The sequence below is a fragment of the Callithrix jacchus genome, chromosome 14 (assembly GCF_049354715.1).
Source record: "Callithrix jacchus isolate 240 chromosome 14, calJac240_pri, whole genome shotgun sequence".
Classification (NCBI taxonomy): Eukaryota; Metazoa; Chordata; class Mammalia; order Primates; family Cebidae; genus Callithrix; species Callithrix jacchus.
Genome location: NC_133515.1, coordinates 88,296,989 through 88,323,189, shown reverse-complemented (window position 1 = coordinate 88,323,189; position 26,201 = coordinate 88,296,989). Strand labels below are relative to the sequence as shown.

Here is a 26,201-nt window from a genome sequence, read left to right as displayed (position 1 = left end):
TTCCTGGGCTGGATGTCAGGTTGGGCCATGGCCAGCTCTTCCTGTCCCCCACCTCCACCTTGCATGGCAGTCTTCTCTCCCAGGCCCTTTGCATGCTCAAGTCACTTGGTACCACAGTTCTACATACTTCCTGTTCCAAGTCAAGCGTCAGTTCCTTCTGGATGAACCCAGGTGCTGGGTCCCGGCCCTCCCAACAGCCTTCCCTTCTGAGCTACTCATTCATGTGACCAGTATGATCCTAAGCTCTCACTATGTGCCAGGACCAGTGTTGCCAGCACCTTCTGTTTTACTCCCCTGCCATTGATAGCGCTGGCCCCACCATTTGCTAGTGAGGTAGTGTGGCACAGAAGGCAAAGCACACACTTTGGAGTCAGATTGATCTGGGTTTCAGCCCTGGATCTTTCATCTGTTTGTTTATTTATTTATTTGAGACTGAGTCTCGCTCTGTCACCCAGGCTGGAATGCAGTGGCATGATCTCTGCTCACTGCAACCTCCACCTCCCAGGTTCAAGCAATTCTGGTGCCTCAGCCTCCCAAGTAGCTGAGATTACAGGAGTGTGCCACTGGCTAATTTTTGCATTTTTTTTTTTTAGTAGAAATAGGTTTTCACCGTGTTGGCCAGGCTGGTCTCAAACTTCTGACCTGAAGTAATCTGCCTGCCTCAGCCTCCGAAGTGCTGGGATTACAGGCGTGAGCCACCACACCTGGCCATGTCGTCTATTTAATTACGAAAATTTAGACAAGTTGCTTTGCTGGAAGCTCCAGTTTCCTCACCTGTCAGCTGGGAATGCTGCCATTCCTAGGGCTGTTGGGGGCACTAAGTGCATTCACGTATGTACCTGGTGTGATGTGTATTTCTGGCATAAAGGCAAGAAAGAGCCCGGTATATTTGGAGGAACTGCAAAGAACACAGAATGGCAGGTCCGAGGAACCCTAAGGGGAGCAATAGGGCATGTGGCCGGAGAGGCCAGCTGGGGGAATGGTGCATGGCACGGGGGACCAAGCAAGGAACCCAGGCCAGGCAGAGCCAACAAAGCCAGGAGCTCATCATGTCATGCCCCTGCCCAAGCACCTTCATGTCCCCCAACTGCCTCCAAATGGCAGTGCAAGTTTCTTTAGCCAACCCTTGAGGCTTTCCAGCAAGCATCCTGTCTAGTCTTCTCTCCCATCACACCGCGAAAAAGATGGGGAATAAAGTGGCATCTTCTTTATAGCCTCTTTCTCAGTGAATGATTAGTGCCAGGTGCGGAGGAGCAGGACAGTCCGGGCCTGCCTCCGTGCTCCAGCCCCCATGTCCTGCCTCCTCCCTTCTCTTCTCCTTTGAGCCTGATCCAGGAGATCAGCTCTCCCCAACCCCAGTCTCTGAATCAAGGTTGCTCCTTGCCCCCTTCCCCACCCCTCTAAATACCACACAAAGGTTGTGTGTGGCTCAGCAAGGCCAATGGTTGCCAGTAAGCACCAGGGCTCTTCTTTGAGGACAGATGGAGGCTTTGGTCTGATGACATGGGCACCAGGCATCTGAGATCACCAAGGCTAGGAAGAGCTAAGTCAGGTAGCTCCCACTGTCTGCTCCAGCAAGGCTGGCCGGCTCTCAAAGCTACAGTCATGACCATCAAAACAGAGAGCAGGGCGAAGCTGGAGAGGGAGACCTGAGCCCGGCTATTAACAACATTCTCACTTTTTACTAAAATATTATCTTCCTTTCACATTCACACCTCACTTGCAGTCTCCCCAGCCCTGTGTGAGATAGGCTACACAGGCATTGCTCCCTCCATTTTCTCATGTAGAGGGAAAACTGAGGCTCAGAGAAGGGCCATGGCCTGCCCAAGGTCTCACTGCTGATCACTGCAGAGGCCTCTTGCCTTCTGGTCCCTTCCACCGGGCTGCCCATCTGGTGAGTTTGGTTTACATTAGTTGTTTGGTACTGATCCAGAGTTCTAGAACTTCTGTTTAAAAACCTCCTCCAGCATGGGGAGGGGGCAGCACTCAGAAAATCTTCAAGGGAGTTCTTCCTCTGGAAAAGGAGAATGCCGTGTGAAGCAGCATGAATAGAGCAGATGCCATCGTGGCCCACACCTGGTCTCTTTCCATCTTGCTCATCCCCCTTCATTTCCAGGGACACCCTTCCCGTTTGTTAACACTCTTAACATGACCCACCCAACTTCCTCGACGAATCTGGGACTCCGAAGCCACTAAATCATGGTCCAAAATATCATAGCTGTTTTGAGGGGAACACTCATTTTATAAAATTTCTAGAGAAAAAGAAAAATACCACCAGGACATCCATATTTTTTAATGTGTTATTTTAGTTATTTTTTAAAACACAGTCTGAATAACTAGATCCTGTAGTGTGTATGTTTTATGTTTGGGGATTTCAAACAAATTTTTCTCTAGCTAATCAGCTCACTTTAACCTGAACCAGAATTCAAGCCAGCTGGGCTGGATAAAGCAGCGTTTCAAGATTAGAAAGGATCTTCTCTAGTCCATCCTGTTTGTTTGACAGATAGGGAAACCGAGGCCCAGAATAGAGAAGTGCTCTCCCCAGTGAAATTCAGCTCCTTTGTGGCAGAGCCAAGTCTCGGCTCAGGTCTTTGAGTCCCCCTTTGGTACTGTTTCTACAGTGCCCTGTGCCCTGAGATCCGGGAAGCCTGTGGAAGGGGCCAGAGAACTGCTTTCTGAGCAGCCCCTGGCCTCAGACCAGCCTGCCCAGGCCTGGACCTCAGACTGCTCTGATGCTCCTACTCACGCATGTGTCTGGCTCAAATGGCTGTCCCTTTGGACCGCTGCAAGGGGCTGATTAGATGTAATTGCTTTGCCTAGAGCGAGCTATCTGCTTAATACAATCAGCTCCCAGTAATTAGCCTGCCAGAGGCCCATTTCCTTTGCTGAAGTCCTAGGGCCCCCAAGCCCTCACTCCAACCTGTGCATGATGGGCCTCCCTCTGCAGGTAACAGGGTGTAGGGTGTATGTGGGTGGGCTTCCGACTTCGGGTGGGGAGCTGGGAGAAAGCAGTGCTGTGGAGGCTATGCAAGAACTCCAGATGCATCCCTTCCTGAGGCCTGGAGCCAGGGAATACAGCATTTCCAGGTGGGAGGGATAAAGAGTCTGGCATAGACAGATGGCTCCATAATGTTAAACTGGGCCCAACGGTTCCACAAAGGGCATCTAGTCCAGCCCCAAACTCAACACATTCAACAGTCAAGACAAAAGGCAATTCTTGCGACCTGCCATGTGCCAGGCAGTTCCTAGAATCTTTCTAAAATAGCCTCAAGCCAAGGGATCGACCAGACTGTGCTTGTATACCTCTGGTGGCCAAGTGCTCATCACCATCCTGGAAAGCTCACTCCTTCTTCAGGGGCATGGAGAATGTTCCTCTTATGTTGAACCGAAAGTTCTTCCCCTGTCACATCATCCCCACAGATCACTGGCCCCTTCTTGGCTACACAGAGCAAAGCCAATCCCTCCTCAGGTGGCAGTTCACGTGTCCCCTGGGTCTTTTCTTCCGGCTGAATCTCCCAAGGCCCCTCCATTGTGCCATGCACATCATGCTGGCAGGGCCCCTCATTAATCTGGTTGACAGGCCTGCAACTTGCTTCTGTTTGTCAATTCCTTCCTCCCAGCATGCTGGTCAGGAGCCCAGCAGCCAGGGCCACAGGTGTCAAGATTCCTCCCTTGGCAGAAACAACTACAGCCCTAGCAGAACATGACACTACCCGAGGAGCACCATGGTGGCCACCTGAGCCTGTCCACTGAAGAAAGGACACCTGCAGCCTGCTCACCAGTAGCAGTCGACTCTGCTGCCCTCTGCCTCGCCCCGAGACACATACACACACACACACACACACACTGCTGTGCATGCTCACAGGCACCACTCAATACACACCAGCTGATTAATCATTGCAAGTGTTCTTGTAATTATTGCATTTGGTGCTGAGAACACGCTGCCTCTGCTTGCTTCTCAGAAGCCATAAACCTGCACAGAAGGATTTCAAGATTTGTGAGGCTGTTGACGTGATCTCCGGGCTCACTTTCTTCCTTAGCAACAACATGTTTGTCAGGAAATACAGGCTGTGGCCACTCCAGAACCTCTGCAGAGGACAAGCTTAAGGGACTTAATTCTTGTAGTGGGAAGAGAGTGAGTTTAGGGAACTTACCTTGTGGTATTTTGTTAGGAAGTAGGATAACTGTGAGGCCTGGAGGTGTTCAGTTTCCTCATGGGCACTGGGTGTTCTACAGTTTTCTCCAGGTTTAATTAGTCTGTGATCCTTGGCCAAATACAGAGAAGACTGGGCATGGAGGGAAAAATGCAAAGGGCCAGGAGACAAAAGAAGGGGCGAAGCGGAGACCTGGACTGAAACTGAAATTCTCAGGCTCACAGCCTCACACACACACGCACACACACGCGCGTGCCAGGCTGGAGAACAAAGGCTGTTTCCTCCCAGGTGTAGCTCTGTATCACCTGCTGGCTCTCCTGAAACCTCAGTAATGCCTTGGTCTATCCCAGCCCCTGCCCCAAGTGCGGGGAGGGGAAGGCATTGACGAGAAAAGGAAAAGGAAGAGGGGCAGATGAGTAGAAAGTGCAGAGGGAGGCATGCAAACAGCAAAGTCAGAAAAGTGAATCATCCCAGTGCCAGTGAGGACAAGGCGGGCAATCTTGTGCACTGCTGGGGAGAATGAAAACCAAGACAGCCGTGCCAAGGACAGCCCGGCAGTGTTTAGTGACATGCAGTGGGCATAAGCACTGTGGCCACTGAACAATTCCCTGCAGATCCTTAAGCACACACACACAAGGATGCTCAGCACAGGCTGAGAGAGGCGGAGGCCACTTAGGAGGCCGCACTAGGGGCAGGGCTTTGTCACACGTAGGGGGTGCAGACTGTGGAATGAGGGGTACGGCTTAATGCTGATGACGGCTGCTGTGAGCAGGAGCAAGCCTGACCCCACAGCAACTCCACAAAGCCCAGCTATTCCTCACTCTCACTAGTAGGAGAGCCAAGCCCAGTCCTGGTATGGGGCTGGCCTCACAGATCTTTGAATTTGACCCCTCCTTTCCGGGTGGGAACCCTTTCTCCCCATCCCACCACACGACTGGGCAGGGTTAAGATCAGGGCCAGGTGTCCAGCCTCCCAACCCTGTGCACTCTCCCCCTCAGCCTGCAGAGCCTCTCTTTGTTAACAGTTGCCTTTTGTGTTTGATTTGGGCTTGAGATGTTAAACAAATAGTGTCTCTTGACAAACGCAAGCCGGCTGCACTGGGACCAGTTACGCTCCGTAAAGCCAAGCTAATCCCCTGACTTCTCTCCTGACAAAGATACACCAAGAAATGCCCCAATCATACCCAAAGCACCCTAAATCTGATCATCCCACAGTCGGGGACTGGGATCCCTGGTGCAGTGCTCAGTGTCAGCAATGTCCTCCCTGTCTTTCTGCAGCAGTTTCTGGGCTTCTCTCCCCCTTCTCAGGCCTGTCCCTGGGTTAATGTCGAGATGGCTCTGGATCCTGCTTCCTACATGAACCACGGGCCCCAGGCCCTACCAACCCATCTGAGCCCCCCAGGCCAACGGGACCAAGTAGAGGGGTATTTACAGAGCACCTTCTCTGTGTAAGGAATCTGTGGGTTACAGACATGAGTAAGGCCCTACCCCTGTCCTTCAGGAGCTTATGGTCTGGTCTAAACAGAACTAACTTGAAATTCATGTGAGGATCTGGTCTAGAAACTGATGGAGTCAGGCTTTGAAGGTCAGCTTGTCTGACTCAGGGTCCTACCTCATTGATCCTGCCCCCATCCTCCAGCCAAACTGCCCATACAGAGGGCTGGAAAGCAATGGATAGGTCTTTGGGCGCCTCATCCTCCAGGCCACATTCTTGGCCATTATATAATAAACACTGCTGGTCAAATGGCCAGGGCTCTCATTAATATCCCAGAATGTCAGCGCAGGAAAGGACCTTTGAATACGGCCAATACTTTTGTCTTGTAGAAAAGGAAACTGAGACACATAGAGGCCATGTGAGTTTCCTGAGTCCACCCATCTAGTTGGTGGGAACGCATGGCAGAACTGGGACCAATCTCCAGCCTCTGGACTTCTAGTTCAATGCTTTCTCCACTACACAACATGCTTCCTTGGGCCTCGAAACACTCACATCTGTCTTTATCCTCCTCTCCTAACCTAGACAGTGCTTGTTCCAGCTTTAGAATATCTCTCTTCAGAGAGCCACAGAAGCAGATTGCTAGGGTTTTTCTGCCTGCAGACTCAGCCATCTGTGCCCCTCTCCCTCTGACACTGATGGTCTCTAACTCAGGTATAGAGTTCTTTAAAGCTTTCATTTGAGTGAGTCACCCAAGGAAACATGTGGGACAGCTCTAAGGTGCAAAGCACTGAGGGGAGAGAAGCATGAGTGAGAAGGGTTTCTTCCACCCTGGAGAAGATAATGAGCCAGCGGGGAAGACAGATATGAAAGAGCCACTAATCTTCTAAGCAGGAGGAACACCTGCTGAGTTGATGCTTAGGGTAATGTGAGCACAAAAGGAGCCAGTGGTTCTGATCAGAGACAACTGGGAAATGCTTCATGGAGGGAGTGGTCTTTGAGCTGGGTCTTGGAGCCGAACTCTGTTGAAATAAGAGTTCAACAGAGAGAAGATGAGAAAGGCAAAGGGGCAGCAACATCCCAGGTTACGGGAGCCACATGAGCCATGTGAAGCATGGAAGAACTTGGATGTGTTTAGAACTTAGAGAGGAATGGAGTGGAAGATAAAGCTGGAAAATAATTGTGGATGATATTAGTATATAATAAAATATAGTAACTAATGACACATTATGCTCAATTTATCCTACCTAACAAACTAGAATCTTAAAAGTGATGCTATCTCCTCTTTTTGTCTGATTCTTGGGAGAGCTAGAAAAACAGAGTCCAGGATGGTCATGGGATGCTATAAATGAAGGGAGTGTAGACATTTCCAAACCCTTCAAGCCCCAGGGAGAAGGAGCAACCGGCCCCCAGTGCCACAGCAAACATGTGGCAGAGACAGGTTACAGAAACTGGGCAGGTGCAGGCAGGTCTGAGGAGCCCAGGATGGGAGGAAATGGTATAAGTTGATAGGCCTTTGGCACAATCTGACCCAGGTTGCCTACAAGTCCCAGGGGTTACTCAGAAACCTAGACTTGTACCAGCATGGCTTCTACCGCAGAACCGTCTCCCCAAGAGAACGGAGAGAAGAGGGGCAGGAAGAAGGAGACCCAGGCTGCCCTCTGGGCTTCAGGGCCTCCCCACTGATAGATGCCCTGGTCCCATACATAATGGTTGCAACAAGAAAATGCCAGCCTTGAGACATGAGTCCTGGTCCCCCCTCACTAACTGTGTGACCTTGGACAACACCCTTCCTACTCTCTGAGCCTCAGTTTCCTCATATGTAACATAAGAAGGTTGGGCCAGATGATCTCTAAAGGTCCTTTCAGTATTGAAGTGCTGTGAGAAAAAGCTTCATCATGATTAATAATACATGTCCTGCCCCTAAAGACAGCTTTTTCCCGTTTCCAAAGCTCTTTCGCTCACAATATCACCTTTCATTCGTACAGCTGTCTAGCCTGGCAGTCACAAGCAAGCAGAACCTGGACACAGCCTTTTCACCTTGGAAGCCTGGTCTAGCAAGCCACTTGCTCATCTAGGCAAGCTTTAGGGGAATTGGCTTCTGGGGTAATTGGCTCCAGGAGCCAATATGTCAGAAAGGCACAGAACCTAACTTATACTTTCACCTCTGAGAAGCCAGGAAAGGCAGCACTTTCCTTCCAGGAAGCCAGAAGATGCAAGGGAAAAAGCCTGCAATAGGCTGAGTTCCTGGTCAGAGGGCAAGACCAGAAGGTTTCTGCTTGCAAAGAAACAAAGATCTTCCTTTGAAGGGAGAGAGGAAACATGGTGCTATAAATGTAGGACCCTCTCATCAGGCTCTGGTTCAGAAACCAGAAGTCATTAGAGTGCTTAATATCATCTGATTTGCACACATGTGTTCTTTGATCTCTCAAAACAAATGGTTAAAGAGGTGGTAGAGCTAATATTATTATCCATTCTGCTTTACAAATTGAAAAATTAGAGACTCAAGGAGTCATGGCAAAGAGCATGGGCTTAAGACAGATGCAGACAGACTGAAGCCTCTTCCTAGCTGAGTGAACTTCAGTGATTCTCTACATTGCCTTTAGCCTCAGTTTCCCCATCTATAAAATAGGCATGACCATATCTACCTTTCAGGGTTGAGGTAAGGACTAGAAATGATGACAGCCTGACACACAGCAGATGCTTAATAAATACTTGTCGAAGGAAGGAATGAGTTGGCGGCATTTCTGGGGTGTCATTAAAGAAGGAGGGTAGTATCTGGCAGTGACAGGTCAGCCCAACCTGTGGGCAGATAGTTCTCCGGCTTCCGGCTGACTGCCTCCTGAGTCTGCTCGCAGATAGGGGCCTTGGTGTCTCTTCCACGTCTCTCTGCGTAGCCCATGCCAGGGTCCTGTGAAGGACTTTTTAACCCTCCTTGGCACTGAGATTTGCATTCCAATCATTCTGCTCACTCAGCACATCCAAGTCTGGAGTTGTTTGGAGCTGGGCAAGGCCTGTGGGATCTTCTGCTATGACACCTCGTTGAAGAGATAAGGAAACGAGGCTCTGAGAGGGGCAGTGATGTCTGAGTTTCTGCTGCTCTTCTCACCTCACACGATAGCTACCATGTTGACAAATGAAGAAACTGAGGCATGGGGAACCCCCTCCTGCCCCAGTTCCCCCCAGTCTGCCAGTGAGCCTCCTGCTGTGGGCCCCACCTGCCCAGTTCCAGCTAGATCCCAGTTCTGCTGGGATGCTTCAAGGTGGTGGCAGGTGCAATCCCTGACAGCCCAACCTAAGCCCAGCCTGGTGCATGGGTGCAGGACAGGAGCCATGGGAGTCGGGACAGCCTGGAAGCCCCTGGGAGCAAAGCAGGAGCCCTAGACTCCCAGCCTGTGCCTTCTCAGCCAGTTCCAAGAGCTGTGCTGACCTGGCGAGGCCCACATTGCCTGAGGACAGGACTTTCCCTTGGGTGTCAGCTCATGTGTTCCCAGGTCCACAGCTGGGCCCTGCCTGCTTCCAAGACAGCCAGAGCCTGGCCCAAGGGAGGAAGGAGTGTGGCCTGGGAGGAAGGAACGCTTGGCTGAGTTCCAGTGCTGTCACGAACTCACACTGCGTGCCCATGCGTGTCACTTGACCTATCTGGGCCTCGGTTTCCTCATCCATAGGATAAGGGCAAGACAGCGAGGCCCCAGGTGCCTCCAGGCTGCAATATGCTGTGATGAGGGTGGTGGGTGGGTGGGGAGGGGATCGCTTTGCCTTCCTTGCCTGTCTGTTTCTGTGTCATTAGTTTATCTTCAGCAATCCAGGCTCTCTGTCTCAGTCTGTTGCTCTCTCTGTTTCCATCTTTTGCTCTGTATTTTTCTGCCTGCCTCTCTTCTTTTTCTGTCTGAGTGCACCTCTGATTTTATCTCCTCCTCTGTCACACAGCCCCCTCCCTCAGTCCTACACTGCTTTCTCCCCGTCCTCTGTAGTTATCAGCGTTTCGCTGTCTAGTTTTCTCTGTCTCTTGGGCTCTCTCTCTCTCTCTCTCTCTCTCTCTCTCTCTCTCTCTCTCTCTCTCTCTCTCTGTCCTGCCCGGGCTCTCCCGCGGCCGCCCCTCCCGTCCCCTCCGCCAGCCCCCCTCCTCCCTCCTCGGCGCGTCTCCCAGTCCTTATTTGGCTGGGCGGGAGGGCTGGCGGGAGGAGGCGGCCTGCGGGCGGGGGGCGGGGGGCGGGCGCGGGGCCGGGCGGAGGAGGGCGGTGGGTGGTGCTGAAGGGACAGCTCCGCGGCGGCTGCAGTGGCGGCGGCGGCCCCGGGCGCGGAGCGGGTGCCCGGTGCGGAGAGCTGCGAGCGCAGCCATGCCCCAGGCCGCCTCCGGGGCAGCAGCAGCGGCGGCCGGGGCCGGGGGCGCCGGGGGGCCGGCGGCGGCCCGGGCGGGACGATGAAGCGGCAGAACGTGCGCACGCTGGCGCTCATCGTGTGCACCTTCACCTACCTGCTGGTGGGCGCCGCGGTCTTCGACGCGCTGGAGTCGGAGCCCGAGCTTATCGAGCGGCAGCGGCTGGAGCTGCGGCAGCAGGAGCTGCGGGAGCGCTACAACCTCAGCCAGGGCGGCTACGAGGAGCTGGAGCGCGTCGTGCTGCGCCTCAAGCCGCACAAGGCCGGCGTGCAGTGGCGCTTCGCCGGCTCCTTCTACTTCGCCATCACCGTCATCACCACTATCGGTAACCGCTCGCCCGGCGCGGTGCGGGGGGCGGGAACCCGGGGCTGGGCGCGGGGCTCCCAGGGTTGTCCGGGGCGGGCTGGGGCTGGGAGCAGGGGTTCCCCCGTGCGGGACTGTGCGCCGAACCCCGCGCTCGCAGAAACCCGAGTTCAGCCTGGCGCGTCTGCTCCGCGGGGACGGGACTCGGGGAGGCGTCGATTCCTGGCTCCGGACCTGACTCTCTGGCCGGGCCAGCCCTAACTTGGCCCTGCCAGGTTGCGGAGGCCCCCCAGGGACTCCGGAGTGTGTGAGAGGGGCAGAGACGGCGGCGGAGGCTCGGGCGGGAGGGGTGTGGCCGGGCCAGGCCCTGGAGCAGGGCGCTGAGTGTGAGCGGCGGGAGCGCGCCACTGCTCCGTGTCCCTGCGAATCGGCTTCCACAGCCTAGCGGGTCTACACCTGCTGGACTCCGGGGAGGCATGAGGATGCCGGAATGCGGCACTTCGGGGCACTCGGGGCCACCCTCTAACGGCGGCTGCGAGTGTGCGTGTGTCTGCGTGTTCCAGCTCCAGGAGTTTGCTCGCCACCAGTCAGTGCCTGTGATTTTCTCAGGGCGGCGGAACTGGTGCGGGAAACCAGATCCGGCCTTGTCAGCCTTCTTCTCTGCTGTCCCAGCAAAACAATCACCTCACAGGCATGACCCCAGTTCTCCTCTCCAAGCCTGGGCGGATGACCATGTAGGAGGCTACAGGTACACCCAGACTATCCACAACACAGTCATAGGCACATAGGTCCACACAGGCACTAACAGGGCACACAAGGTGGGCACACACACACAAACAGAGAGAGCACGAATGATGTCCAGGAAAGGAATCTCTAGCCAGGCCCTTGGTGGTGCTATTCGAAACTGTCCAGACAGGAGTAACACCTCACCCATCCCCAATACCCTATGATTCCGGCTCAGCCCCATCACTACTGTGCTATATGACCTTGGGCAAGTCCCTTCCCCTGCCTGGGTCTCAGGCTCACCTCCAGACAAGGAAGGTTGGCCAAAATGATCTCAAGAGCTCCTCCCCAGCCCCAACGTGCTTGGATTCTGAGATGAAACCCACCTTCCCCCAAAGCCCATTGAGATGCCTCCAGAGCAGTTTCCTCCATCTTTCCCGTTCCCTCTCCTCTCCCTAGCCCCCTTCCCTGCCTTGGCCAGGCTCCCAGGGGCTCACTGCCACTTAGCACAGCCCATGAAGAGGGCATTGTTTTCCTGGGGGTCAACAGGAGCTGAGGGAGTAAAAGGCAGGACTGGATGCTGTCCCTGCAGTCTGTCCACTGCAAGACACTCTTCCAAGAATCTACTGCTCCCTGGGGACCATGAGGAGCTATGCTGTGTGGTTTCTGGAGTCTTCTCTTGGAAGAGAAAGGAAAGGGCCCTGGGAGTGGATATGGCCCAGCTGGGGCACCTCTGGGTCCTGCTGACCCTGTGAGTTTAGCATAGGATGATCAGACTTAGGCCTGCCCGAAGAGGAGCCTGCTTCCTGAAAAAGACCAGCCCAGGTTTGGTCTGCAGTCTCCTCCACTCTCACACCCTGCTACCACTTGCCAGGGTTTCAGTAGCTGTTTAGCTGTCTGGAGAATCAGACAAATCAGACTGAGCATCCTCGGATCCTCCCTATGCTTCTTTTCCACACACCAAGCCTTTGTGTGTGTGTCCTCTTTCCTTCTCAGGCCCATGGTCCCCAGCTCCACAGTAACCCCCAACTGACCTCCCTGCCTACCGCGCAACAAGGCATGCTCCCCTGGACAATGTTGCCAGAAAGAAAATCTCAGCTGTCATCAAACCGACCCCTTCTTGGAAGTCCTCAGGGCTCTCCACTGCCCCTGGAATCTGGTCTATGCTCTTCTCAAATTTTGAGGATCTCCATATCTGGCTCCAACCTCCATGTCTGACTTCACTTCTCACTTTTTACGTGATCCCTCTCAATGGCTGCCAACCTGTCCTCTGAGAGTACCATAAGTATACCTGTCTGGCATGCTTTTTTCTCTGTCCTTTTTCTTTTCTTTTCTTTTCCTTTCTTTTCTTCTTTCTTTCTTTGAGAGACAGGGTCTTACTCTGTCTCCTCCAGGCTGGAGTGCAGTGGTGTAATCATAGTTCAGTACAACCTCAAATCCCTGGGCTCAAGCAATCTCACCGTGGCCTCCCAAAGAGCAGGGATTACAGGTGTGAGCCACTGCTCCTGGCTCTACCTTCCGTGTATCTTGTCCATGCTAAACTTCCAGGTCCAGCTCAAATTCCACCTCCTCCTCAAAGCCTCCCAGGCCACTGCTCTGCACAATTGCAGGTCTCACTGTCAAGATGATCTGGTGACACACTGTGGGCTCTTTTGAGTGGTTATTTACATTATAGGGGAAGTGTTTTGTCTCTTTGGCCATGCTGTACTTAACCTCCACATGTGCAGGACACTGCAGTTTCTATCTCTGTGCTCCAAGTGCCAGCATTGTACCCAGAGGCTGTGAGCACACGCAGAATGCTATTGATGGGTTTAACGTGTGCAGAAATGAAAGGGCAGCATCCTTCCCTTCATCCCTGCTGTTTCCCAAAGTGCTTGCAGTCCTCACCAAGAGAGTTGCTAAAAGCTATGGGGGGAGAGACAGACAGAGTGCGGTTCCAGTGATTATTTATTTATAATGTGCTGGGCAAGAGGAAAGACATCAAACCACCACCCTGGTTCCGTGAGGGCCCCAGTCTAGCACTGCTCCTTCCTGCCCCACCCAGCCATCCTGGCTTTATGTTGCCTTCCACTGCTGCTATGCCACCTTGCTGGAAGCTGTCCACAGGGGCTCTGCTCTAAGAAAAACCTAACTGGACTGTAATCAGATGGGTGGAAGAGGCCCTAGGTTAGGGTGATTCTAGCCCCAAACCCAAGGGTAACAGCCTGGTTCACCTGACCCCTCTGAAGATATAAATGAGTCTCCTTCTGAGATACCGGGCATCCCACTGGGATGGAATGTTGACCACACCTCCCATCATTTGGTACCTTAGTGAACACAATGCACTTGTATCTCATGTCATGATTCTCAGTCTTCACCACTTGGTGAAGTTGCTGGGCAGGTATTGTTGGCTCTGCTGCATGGATGAAGGTGTGAAGGCTCAGGGAGGGGAAGCAGCTCCCTCAGAGTCACCCAGCTGGTGAACAGCAGAGTCAGAGTGGGAAGCTGGGTCTTCTGACTCCAAGCCCAGTGCTCTTTCCCTGCTGGTCTCTTGGCTGCTTCCTTTCCCTCCATATGCTGTGAAGCTCAGACCCAGCCAGGCCTGACACAGCCAAGCCGTGCTCAGTGATGCCAGCTCATAGGGCACTCATGGGCAGCCCTGATTGGCTGGAGGTCGGCAGGGTCTGACTTAGTCATTCACCTGGTTAGTCACAGTCTCCACTGGCCGGAAGTATTCCTCTAGCTCCCTCTCCCTGGTCTCCCAGCCAGGAAACACTTCCTTAGCTGGTGCCCTAAGTTCACCCAACACTAATTGAAAGTGATTTCTTGGGAAGCCTTAACCTCTTTAGCTGTTGAGTCATTAAACTCCTCCAGGGCCCCAGCCCCATCTATTCACAGCTCAGAGGCTGTCAGAGCAGGAAGGGCTTTGGAGATCAGCTGGTACCAGCCCCTGTTCTACAGATAAGGAGTCAGAGAAGTGACAGAAATCACACAGACGGTAGCAAAAACCTGACCCCCAGTCCCCACTCCTAACTTGTTCGGATATTTATGTATTATTTTTATTAACAACAGCAGCAGCAACAATAATAACAATGGCAACCACCATTTATTATTTACTCTTTGGCAGGCTCTATACTAGACGCTTCATTTGTACCCTCTCATTTAATTCTCTCACCAACATCTCTAGATGGGCATTATTACCCCCATTTTTTAGCTGAGGAATCTGAGGCTCTGAGGGTAGATGACTCACCTATGGCCTCAGAGCCAGGGTGGATCACCATGTAGGAGGCCACAGGTACACCCAGTCTATCCACAACACAGTCATAGGCACACATACACACAGGTACACACAGGAACTCGCAGGGCACACCGGGTGGGCACACACACACACCCAGAGAGAGAGAGCACAAATGATGTCCAGGAAAGGAATCTCTAGCCAGGCCCTTGGTGGTGCTATTAGAAACTGTCCAGACAGGAATAACACCTCATCCATCCCCAATTCCCTATGATTCCGGCTTAGCCCCATCATTACTGTGCTATAAGACCTTTGGCAAGTCCCTTCCCCCACCTGGATCTCAGGCTCACCTCCAGACAAAGAGAGCTGGCCGAAATGATCTCAAAAGCTCCTCCCCAGCCCCGATGTGCTTGGATTCTGAGATGAAACCCACCTTCCCTTAAAGCCCATTGAGATGCCTCCAGAGCAGTTTTCTCCATCTTTCCCATTCCCTCTCCTCTCCCTAGCCCCCTTCCCTGCCTTGGCCAGGCTCCCAGGGGCTCACTGCCACTTAGCGCAGCCCATGCAGAGGGCATTGTTTTCCTGGGGGTCAACAGGAGCTGAGGGAGTAAAGGGCAGGACTGGACACTGTCCCTGCAGTCTATCCACTGCAGACCTTGGAATCATGGCACTTGCCCAGATTCGATTGGACCTCTCTGACTCTCATGCCCTGGATTTTTCACCAATTCTTTCTCCATTTTAAGAGCCCATTCCACACCAGATGTGATGGCTCACACCTGTAATTCCAGCACTTTGGGAGGCGGACAAATCACCTGAGGCCAGGAGGTCAAGACCAGCCTGGCCAACATGGCAAAACCCAGTCTCTACTGAAAATACAAAAATTAGCCAGTCGTGGTGGTTCATGCCTGTAGTCCCAGCTACTCAGGAAGCTGAGGCATGAAAATCACTTGAACCCAGGAGGTAGAGGCTGCAGTGAGCAGAGATCTAACCACTGCACTCCAGCCTAGGGCACCTAGAAGCCAAGGCTTGCCTTTACCCGGCAAAGTCCTCCCTGGAAGCAGGGGGCCTCTTGTTCCAGCATACACCAGTCAGGCCTGCTGCTCCCTGCACACTGGCCCCTGATCAAACCAGATGACTTGTCACAGCTGTGCCCGGAACCTGCCATGGGCACCTGCCACAGGCTCACAGGTGCCCATTCTCCCACTGCAGATCCTGGGAATCCTTTTGGCTCTAAGGCAACAAGAAAGAGACCAGGTAACTGATTCACTGATGAAGCTGGGCAGAAACCTTCTGTTCCGCTCTTTTCCCAGCTTCTAGCCTGTGCTCAGCTGAGCACTGCCTCCCGTCACCCCCCATGTGGCCTGAAAACCCTTAGACTGTTAATTCAAGCAGGTGATTCATGAGGAAACCTATACTTTTTCCATGTTTTCAAGAAGGAAAGTACAGATGTGACCTGCCACCTCCAAAATCCCAGAAGTCCTAAAATAAGAGTGAGAGGAGACATTAGCAATCTTCCAAACACCCAGAGAGGTGAGCGGCTTGTCCACACTCACACAGGGAGTTGAGAATATGACCCTGATTAGAAACCAGGCCTTCCAGTGCCCACCCTGGAAGTGCCCACACGCTCCATCCTCCAGTCTGTTCCCCCATGCCCCAGCACTCAGGCCTCTGGCAGCTCATCACTCCACTGCTCAAGTCCTCTTTCGACTTTCCATGGTAAAGGAAGGGCAGCCCAGCCTAGAAAAGTCCCGGCACCCACCTCAGTCAGCATTCCTTTCCTGCCCACAGGCTAGCCCTTCTTCTTCCAGCCCCAATTTCTGCAGACCAGTGGAGGAGCATAGGCACTGACTTGGAAGCAGACCAGTGGAGGAGCATAGGCACTGACTTGGAAGCCGAAGTGCCTGGGTTAATCTCAATCCACCCTACCCCCACTAGCTGTATGTCCTTGGACATGTTATCTAATCTCTCTGAGCTTGTTTTGTCATTTACAAAATGAGGATAATAATATCTGCCTGCCAGGATTAAATGGGATCATGAAAAGAAACTGCCTGGTACAGAGAAGGCACTTAATAATCTACCATTATTATTATTATTAATACTATTGTTTGTGTATTATTACTTGACCTACCAAAGAACTGCTCTGTCTCCCAAGGGTTACCATGACCATGGCTACTTCTGCTGCTTCCTAACAGGCGGGGTCAATGGGGTTAGGGGCCAGGAGACTGCCACATCCCTTCCCCTTATCTTCCCAATCCCACTAACCACCCCTCGTTTCCCGTTCCTAAACCATGCCTGGAGTCTCCCTAACTGTTCAGGCTCCTACCCCTCCTCTGAGCAGGCAGACCCTGCAGAAAGCTAGCCAGGGGTCAGGCACAGTGGCTCACACTTGTAATCCCAGCACTTTGGGAGGCCAAGGTGGGCAGATCACCTGAGGTCAGGAGTTTGACCAGCCTGGCTAACATGGTGAAACCCTGTCTCTACTAAAAATATAAAAATTAACTGGGCATGGTGGCACACATCTGTGAACCCAGCTACTCAGGTGGTTGAGGCAGGAGAATCACTTGAATCTTGGAGGTGGAGATTGCAGTGAGCTGAGATAGCACCACTGCACTCCAGCCTGGGCGACAGAGTGAGACTTTCTCAAAAAAAAAAGAAAAGAAAAGAAAGCTAGCAGGGGAGAGAGGTACATGGCACTAGGAGAACCTACAGAGTGTGTTTGGCCGAAGATCTTTCTGACTCTGCCGTGCTCCTGTCTGCAGGTCCCGTTTCCACCATCGCCGTCAGGGTCTGGAGGCACAGAGAGAGTGGGGGTGAGAACAGGACAAAAATAGAACACACACGCCTGGCCACAGTGGGGACAGGACAAACACAATAAGTATTTTCAAAGCAAACATAAACAAGCACAGATGAATGTGGTGCAAATCACCACTATAAACAGCTTTCAGCTGGCTGCACAAACGGTGAATCTGTGAGTTGATTTTGTAATAAAAAAAATGTAGAAATGATTTCCCTGCAATCAACCAGCAGCAAGTGGAGAGACCAAGCTCTAACTGAGACCACAGTGGGTCCAGGCTAAGCTGAGCGGAGACCCAGGACGGGCACTCCCTCCTCCACTCCTGCTCCACCTTGGACACAGGGAACAGACAAGTGTCTATAACAGGCCAGGTGCTGTCCACATGTCCTGTCACCAGCATCCCCACACCACTCCAGGAAGGCAGGCAGTGCCATCCTGCACAGTCAAGGAAAAGGACCCTCAGAGAGGGTCAGAAATCTGTGCAGGACCCTACAAATATAAAATGACAGCACCAGGACTTGCACCCAGGTCTGCAGGGAATATATCTTCATGGAGTCATGCAACCCCCACTCCCCACAGAGCCTCTGCGATTCCTTCTATGTGAACGCAGCTGGAATGGCAGATGGGCACCAGGGTCTATGCAGGGTGCTCAGTTGTGGGCTCAGCTTCAGGGTCTCTTGCCCTCAGAACTATGGATAGAGCATTTAGCCCAAAGACAGAACAGAATTTTAGCTCCAATTCGCTCAGTTCACAGTGTGGAGACTAAAAGCCAGGCTGGAGAAGGGGCCTGCTAAAGGTCATGCTTACAGCTCTCATCAGAGCTGGGCTTAGAGCCCTGTTTCCTGACCCTTCCGCCAGCCTCTGTCCTCAGAGAGCCACATGACAAATGTCTTTCCTGGCAGCACAGAGAGCAGTTGACCATCCAGCTAATGCCACTGCCTCCCTGTCTGTCCACACTATCTCTTTGTCCAGAAACTGCCCACGCTGCAGCAGCTCCCACGTGGCTCCCAGAGACCTGCCCCTCAGCTGGGGCCAGTATCCCCAAGCTACTGCCACAAGTCACACCTTCACTTTCCCATTTGCTAGAGCCAGCCTCAACTGCTGCCTGGAGCCATAGCTCCAGTTCTCCTGGGCTGGTGGCGTCTCAGGCTGGGCCTGACATCCCATCCTCATCCTTCACAAAAGCAAGTTTTTTACTACCCCTGCTTTCTCCAGTGACACAGCAAAGATCCCTTAGTGAAGGGGGCACATGGCTGCCAAGAATGTGGGGAAGGAGGCTGGCTTTGGTACTAGAGAGATCTTAGACAAATCGTTTCCTGCTGCTGCTGCTGTTGTTTCTGCTTCTTCATCATCATCATCACCATCATCCATCACCATCATCACCATCATCACCATCATCATCATCATCATCTCGTCATCATCACCATCACCATCACCAACACCATCATCACCATCATCATCACCATCACCATCACCATCTCACTATCATCAGCATCACCATCACCATCATCATTACCATCACCATCCTCACTATCATCATCGTCACCATCATCATTCCCATCATCATCATCCTTCTCGCTCTCTCTCTCTCTCTCTCTCTCTCTCTCTGGTGTCTCTGTGATCACTGAAGAAACAGACACTTCCCTGATGTACTTCAGTCTTCCCATCTGTATAGAGGAGGCAGTCCACAGAGGGAACTGAGGAAGCCAGCTCAGCAATGCGGAGTTCTACTTCACAAACTATAATGTACAGGGAATAACCTGATTGATTTGGTGTAAATGCAGGTTCTGAATCAGCAGATCTGGGGCAGAGCCTGAGATTCTGCATTTCTGAAAAGCCCCCAGGTGACACTGACACTGTGGATCAGATCCATGGTCCACATTTTGAGAAGCAAGGATCTAAGGAACCTAGAGGCCTGACTTCTGGGAATAGCCATGAGGTGTGGACCCTGGTTTTAAGAAAAGGAATGTTTACAGCTGGAAAAGCCCTTGGGAATCTGGCGGTAAAATGTCAGAGCTGGGGTTCCAGGAGCTGTGGCCTCTTCCCTGAGGCTGGAGAAATGCTGTGTCTTGCCCCATAGGAGCCAGCTACAGGGCCTGGGTGGAGCCACGTGCTGTGGCTCACACCGTGGGATAGAAGAAAGGGAAGTGGAGACTGTGGATAGAAAAAGAGAAGGGAGAAGTGGAGAAAGGCTTTCCCCATGAGGAAGCTGGGGAGCAGGAGACTGCTGGTCCTCAGCTGTTGCCATTCCCCCCCACCCGCTGTCTGCTCGGAAAGTGCCTTAGATCAATGGAGAACCGGCACCCCAGAGATTAAACATCAAAGTAGGGAACTGGCTCCTCCCTCATGCCATCAGCCTGTCTTAGTCTGGGCTGCTATCATAAATGACTGCAGACTGGGGGGCTTGAACAACGCACATTTTAAAAAAACTTTTATTTTGTCGGGCACGATGCCTCTCGCCTGTGATCCTAACACTTTGGGAGGCCAAGGCGGGAGGATCACTTGAGGTCAAAAGTCTGAGACCATCCTGGCCAACTTGGTGAAACCTGTCTCTACTAAAAATGCAAAAATTAGCTGGGCTTAGTGGTACACACCTATAATCCTAGGTACTCAGGGGCTGAGGCAGGAGAATCACTTGAACCTGGAAGGCAGAGGTTGTAGTGAGCCAAGAGAGCACCATCTCACTCCAGCCTGGGCAACAGAGAGAGACCACGTCTCAATCAATAAAAACTTTAATTTTAAGTCCAGGGATACACGTGCAGGTTTGTTATACAGGTAAACCTGTGACATGGGGGTTTGTCATACAGATTAATTTCATCACCAGGTATTAAGCCCATTAGTTATTTTTCCTGATCCTCTCCCTCCTCCCACCGTCCACCCTCTAGTGGGCCCCAGTGTGTGTGGATCCAGTGTCTGGTGAGAGCTGGCTTCCTGGCTTACAGATAGCCATCTTCTTACTGTGTCCTCACATCCTCACATGACACAGAGAGAGAGAGAGCTACCAGACACTCACCCTGCTGCAGGCTACAGTGTGGAATGCAGATAGTAGCACAGACCTGTTTTCTTCTGGAACCCTCGGGCCATGTGTGTATGCAAACTTTAAGAGGGACATCAACAACTGGGGGACTGTCAGAGGAGGGGAGCCGCAGGTCAAATGAGGGACACTTGGTGGGGCGGGCATGGACAGCATGAGTACCAGCTTCAAATATCTGCTGGGCTATTGCGAGGTAAAAGGACCAACCTGGTTCTGACTGTGTCCAAGGGGTTGAAGCAGCACCAGTGGGGTCAAGTTCATAGAAAGACTTGATTTAGTTCACTGTAAAGCAGAACTTGTTAAAATCGAAGCTAACCAAATATGAATTGCGCTGCCTCAAGAGTTAGTGAGCTTCCCATCACAAGAAGCATATAAGCAGACACCTGGATGGATGTACTGCAAAGGCCGCTTGTATTAGCCAGGGTTCCACCAGAGAAGCAGAACCAACAGGCGATGCGTAATGAGAGAGGTATTGCAAGGAATCAGCATATAGACTGGGAGGGGATGGCTTGGCAAGTTTGAGATCCATCGGGCAGGCCATCAAGAAGGGCAGGCCGGGCCAGGTGTGGTGGCTTATGTCCGTAGTCCTAGCACTTTGGGAGGCCGAGGCAGGTGGATTACCTGAGGTTGGGAGTTTGAGTTCAGCCTGGCCAACGTGGTGAAACCCCATCTCTACTAAAAATACAAAAATTAGCCAGGTGTGGTGGTGGATACCTGTAATCCCAGCTACTCGGGAGGCTAAGGCAGGAGAATTGCTTGAACCTGGGAGGCAGAGGCTGCAGTGAGCTAAAATTGCACCACTGCACTCCAGCCTGTATGACAGAGTGACACTCTTGTCTCAAAAAAAAAAAGGCTGGCTAGAGCTCTCTTCAGTATGTGCTAATGCTGCTATCCAGAGCTTTTTCTTCAAGGGAGCTTCAGCTCTACTCTTAAGGTTTTCAACTGATTAGTATTAGGCCCACCCAGATTATCTAGGATTATCTCCCAGACTTAAAGACAACTGATTATGGACTTCAGTCACATCTACAGAATGTCTTCACAGCAACCCTCGGTTCCTGTTGGATTTAACAACCAGGGGCTTTAGCCTAGCCAAGATGACACATCAAAAAGACTGTCACACCACCCATATATCCCACTAAGGGTCACAATAAATGGCATTTAAGATTCTTCCCAACTCTGAGATGCTTTGATTTCTTGATCTTCAAAGGGGCAGCCCGGAGAGTTAGAACACCCAGAGTGGGACTCAGGAGTGTCCTTGAGGCCCTCAGACCCCCGGGTTCGCTTCCAAATAGAATTGGCTTCAGCCTTCCTTTCAGTTCAGTTAACTAAAGATCATTTGAGATGTCCTGAGATCCTGCATGCCAGGCACTATGTGAGGCATCAGGAGAACAGAAGACTAAGACCTAGAGCCTTCCCCAAGGAGGCTTGGGTCTGAAAAGCATCAGTTACATGGTGTACATGCTAAATCCAAGTGGAGTGACTCAAAGAGGGGTCTGAGAAGGTGTCCTGGGACAGGCTTGAACTATGAGTGAGGACTTTAGGAGGTGAAGATCGGCAGCCAGAGCTTTCCGGGGTGAGCATTACACAGGCCAGGGCTTGAGCGTGCCCAAGGAAAAGTGCTCGTGAGCAGACCCTGGAGGGCTCCGGGCTCTGGTGGGTAGACTTGAGTGGACAAGCACTGAAGACAGAGGTGACAGGCCCGATCTGTGTGCCCCTGTCTGGGTCCTGACCAGTGAACACCCCATGATCCCAGTTGAAGCAGTGGGTGTCCTGTGATTCCAGTCGAACCCAAAGGTAATAGTGACCTGAATCCTGATTGCCTCACTTGCTGCTTGCCCTGCTCACCCAGCAGCCCTTAGTCAGTCCCCAGGGAGTTTTTGACTCCCCTGCCCCATTTCCTTTTCTGAGCCAAAGGTCCACCCTGGAGCTCAGATCAAGCACAGTTTTATTGACGGTTTGCAGGACAGCGCTGAGCTGAAGGTGATGCTGTCACCCAACACTGAGTGCATAGTTTCTACACGGAAAGCCCCAGGCCCCTGCTCTCAGACACCTTTTCTCTCCCACATACCCTCCCACAAGTCCACGTTTCTGGATCCTAAGTGTATCCTCCTTGATTTCTGCTCCGGGCTCCGAAGCTTGGCATGGACTCAGTGTCCCTCATCAGGAATGCGCAGGGCCTCTCCTAACCACAGCTCCAATTCAGAAATAACCATCTTGGAAACATCCTGAGAGTCACATTCCAGCCCAACAGTCATAGGACCATGTGAGGGGCTTTCTCCAAGGAAGTGAACTGTCAGGGCCCAGTGGGGCAGCCTGAAGAGCTCAGCACAGGCACTCAGACAGGGGCGGCTGCTCCTCCAGGACAAGGTTTAATCCCCCTGCCCAGACAGAGGACCTTCCATGGGGCTCTGGGGGCAGGCACGGTACAGACAGTTCCAGGCAGAGCAAGCCTCCCCAATCAATGCAACAGATGGATCTGCCCTGGGCTGTTCCACACAGATCAGTGGAGCAGCCACTCCTCAGGAAGCCTACCTCAGTTTCCATAGTCATGAACTAAGGGTGGCATTCATTGGGAGGTCACTCTAGGCCAAGCCCTTTATAGACATTACCCCATCCAATCCTCACAGCTACCCTAGGATGGAGACACAATTTTTTCTTTTTCTTTTTTCTTTTTTTTCTTTTTGAGGCAGGGTCTCACTGTGTCTCCCAGGCTGGAGTGCAGCCACGATCATGGATCACTGGCAGCCTCGACCTCCCTGGCTCAAATGATCCTCCCACCTCAGCCTCCCAAGTAGTTGGGACCACAGGCATATGCCACCACACCCAGCTAATTTTTAAATTTTAAGTAGAGACACGATCTCTCTATGTTGTCCAAGCTGGTCTCAAATTCCTGGGCTCAAGCAATCCTCCTATCTTGGCCTCCAAAAGTTCTGGGATTACAGGTGAGAGCCACTGCATGTGGCCTGGAGGCAGTATTATAATCCCCATTTTACAGATGAGAACACTGAGAGTCACAGGGCCGGAGGATGTGTCCAAAGTCATGCAGCTGGCGGGTGGCAGAGCAGGGATATGTTAAGCACTCCATCATCGAGTGTCTCTTCTGAGCCTCATGTCTACCCCAAAGTGTAGACATCATTATTCCCACTTTGCCAACAAAGAAACTGGACTTGAGACATAAGGTCACTTCCTGCAATTGAGGGCCAGTGAATGCAGGAGCCAGAGTCCAGTCCAGACTTCCCAACCTTAACACCAAGCTTCTCCCCAACCCACCCCAACCACAAGTGCCCTTGCCCCCTTGACATGGCAGAAAATAGGTCATTCCTGTCGTAGGGATGTTAGAGATGTCACAGAGGTTTTGTTGGCCTATGAAGGGCAAAAAGGCAGTGTTGGGGGCAGGGGCAGTTGTCACAGAATGGCCTTGGTTCCTAGCCTTTGTCCACACCATCCCACTGCATAGGATGAGAATCTGAGATTAGAATGGGGACAGAGTGACAGTTCTTAAGAGTGGCCACTGGGTGGAGAGGGGGCCTTGTTGGGGGTGACTTAGGCAACTCACCTACTCCCTTGTACAGAGGTTTGGGGACAGGTCAGACGGCCCTTGTGTGCTGAGTAGGGAGGTGTTGCTCGTAACAGTGGTTGTTGGAGCCAGAGTCATGGGTGTGAGGGACCTGCCCACGGGAGTTGATTCATTAGGGCTGGGGTAAGCCCAGGAGGCTTCAAGTCTGAAGGACCCCTCAGGCAATTGGAATCTGAGCCTGGACTGGGGATAACGGAGAAGAGAATTTGTTGGGATCTGTATTCCATACTTGGGAAGCTGGGCCACTCACCAGCTGCTAGAATTTTCTTTCTGGCTGCCCTTGGTGTTTCAGAAACATGCAAAGGTGGCTAAGGAAGATCTTTGGTCATTCTCAAGCCAAATCTCCTGGGGTGAGCCAGGTGGCCAAGACATCAGGAGTCAGTAGGTGGCCCCAGGAGAAGGTCATTTCCCCTCCCCTAGGGGAGAAGGAGATGGAGAGGGCCTCAGGCGGAGTCCCAGGGACAGGCCATGTCTTCCCTGTCATGGTTTTAGCTCTCACTGCCTACTCTCAAACAACCCCAAGGAAGGGGGTCAGCCCAGGGGAGGCCCCCTGCACTGGGAACAAATCCAGGATTGCAGCCAGGCTGAGCCAGTGTGGCCCCTCTTCAGTGTGACTGAGTCATGGATTTTCCACTGTGAGGGTTAAGCTGAGTAAGACCCTCCAGGGCTTCCTGGAGCTCTGGAGCAGGGGCCCCTCTTGTCCTTGGCCCACCAAAAGGGGCCAGAGCAAGAAAACCTGGAACTAAACTCAGTGGCAGCCCTCCTCTTGCAGGCTGTACCCAGCTCAATGCCCCAAGCCCTGAGCACTCATCTGCCTGGGCTCCAAAGAGGCCCTGCTGTCCCCTGCCTGCTCCCAGGGGATGGACCAGTGGATTCTAGAGGCAGGCGTCTTATCCTTTCTCAGAGCTGTGACTGGGCCAAGGGAAGTAGGGATCCAGCCCCCTCCACTGCTCCTCTGTTCCCATCTGGCTATGAAACCTGAGGCGAGTCACACCTGCCCCTGGCCTTGGCTGTGAGGGACTGGGCTGGTGGCACCTAATGCCCTTCCAGTTAGGGCTGTCTCTGTTGCACCTGCCCTGGCCTCCCCTCCAGCCCTCCCGAGAAGCATGCTACCCAAGATTACACTCTTGTCCCCACTTCACCCCATGCTGTCCCAGCCTTGGAGGGACTTCCTCTGGGTCCAGTCCCAAGAATAGAGCTCTGTCGGGGACCTCCATGTCACCCTTTCTGGAAAGAGAGCATTTTTGAGTGTGGCCGAGGTCCTGCTTATCAGCCCAGCGAGTCCACTGCCCCAGCCCCTGGGGCTGCTGGAATGCAGGAGCCTCCCACCCAGACAGGGTCAGCTGCTCGGGCTCCCACAGTAGTCCCTGGAATGGAGTGCAGGAGTGACTGAGCACTGGTGCTTAGGGCAGGCTGATCCCAGCCACTGCCTTCGGACAGGGAGTGGCCAGGAGCCAGGCTGCAGACACAGCTTTGTTGCACCAGAGCTGACCCAGGATGAGTGCCCTGGCGGTCAGTTCTGCCATCCAGGCCCTGGGCTTGGTCCAAGGCTCCCAGGGTCTCAGGAGCTGTGTTCTGCTCATGCATCAACCTTCAACATCTCACCTTGACCAGAAACCCGCTGGATCTCCTCGGGGCCAGGGCTTAGCTCTAGGGGTCCCCACTGTGGTTTGATCACTCAGAATGTTTATGGGGCAAGGCATGATTCCCTGCTGCAGAGCCTCCATGGACATGTACTAAACCTTTGGCCAGGATGGGGTAAGTTCAGGGTGCTGCTGTTGGCCCGCCCCTGCAGAGAAGGGGCTCGTGTGGACAGCAGATAGCATTCTGGCAATTCCCGGAGTCCTGCAGATGCTTCAGATTCTTTGAGAACCACTGAGGCGGCCCAACCCTTCTCTCTTCCAGATGAGAGGATGAGACCCAAGGCAGGGCACGGGGGAGATGGGCAGTGGCATGTCCGCACAGCAGTCTGGTGATAAAGCAGTCCTCAACTCAGGCTCCCAACTCTTTCCACTCCCCTCAGGCACCCACGCAGTCATTCCTCCATTCACTCGGCCTCTCTGAGCATCTTCCCTGTGTCAGGCCCCATTCTAGGCCCCAGAGACTCAGCAGGGAAAAAAAGCAGCCCCTGTTCTCATGGGGACTTCATTTTAAAAGTAGAGAGTCAACAAACTAAACTATGTTGTAAAAAATAAACATCATCTCAATGGTAATATGTGCCAGCGAGATAAGAAAGCCAGGGGATGAAAGAGACAGGGAAAGCTACCTTCTGGGAGGGGGCTGTAGAAGGCAGAGGTGGGGGAAGAGACTACTGGGCAGGGGAAGAGCAGATGCAGAGGCCTCAAGTAGGCCAGTGCTGGGTGGAACCAGAGCAGTGTGCCTGTGGCATGCTGAGTGAACTGGGGAGAAGAAGCAGAAATCTGTAAGGGCTGGACCCTGCAGGGCCATGGAGACCATGGTCAACAGTTTGGATTTTTGGTTGGGCGCAGTGGCTCACACCTGTAATCGCAGCACTTTGGGAGGCTGAGGTGGGAGGATCACCTGATGTCAGGAGTTCGAGACCAGCCTGGCCAATGTGATGAAACCCTGT

At 52.8% G+C, this 26,201-nt stretch overlaps 1 protein-coding gene across 1 annotated transcript in view; it reads left to right on the top strand.

Annotated features, from left to right (window-relative positions):
* The first annotated feature begins 9,863 nt into the window (after positions 1-9,863).
* KCNK3 (potassium two pore domain channel subfamily K member 3) overlaps positions 9,864-26,201 on the top strand; it is a 45,048-nt gene continuing 28,710 nt past the window's right edge. Inside the window, exon 1 of the mRNA XM_017964485.4 lies at positions 9,864-10,291. Within this exon, the coding sequence (XP_017819974.2) occupies positions 10,009-10,291 (283 nt within the window). The 5' untranslated portion in view covers positions 9,864-10,008. The remainder of the gene's footprint in view (positions 10,292-26,201) is intronic.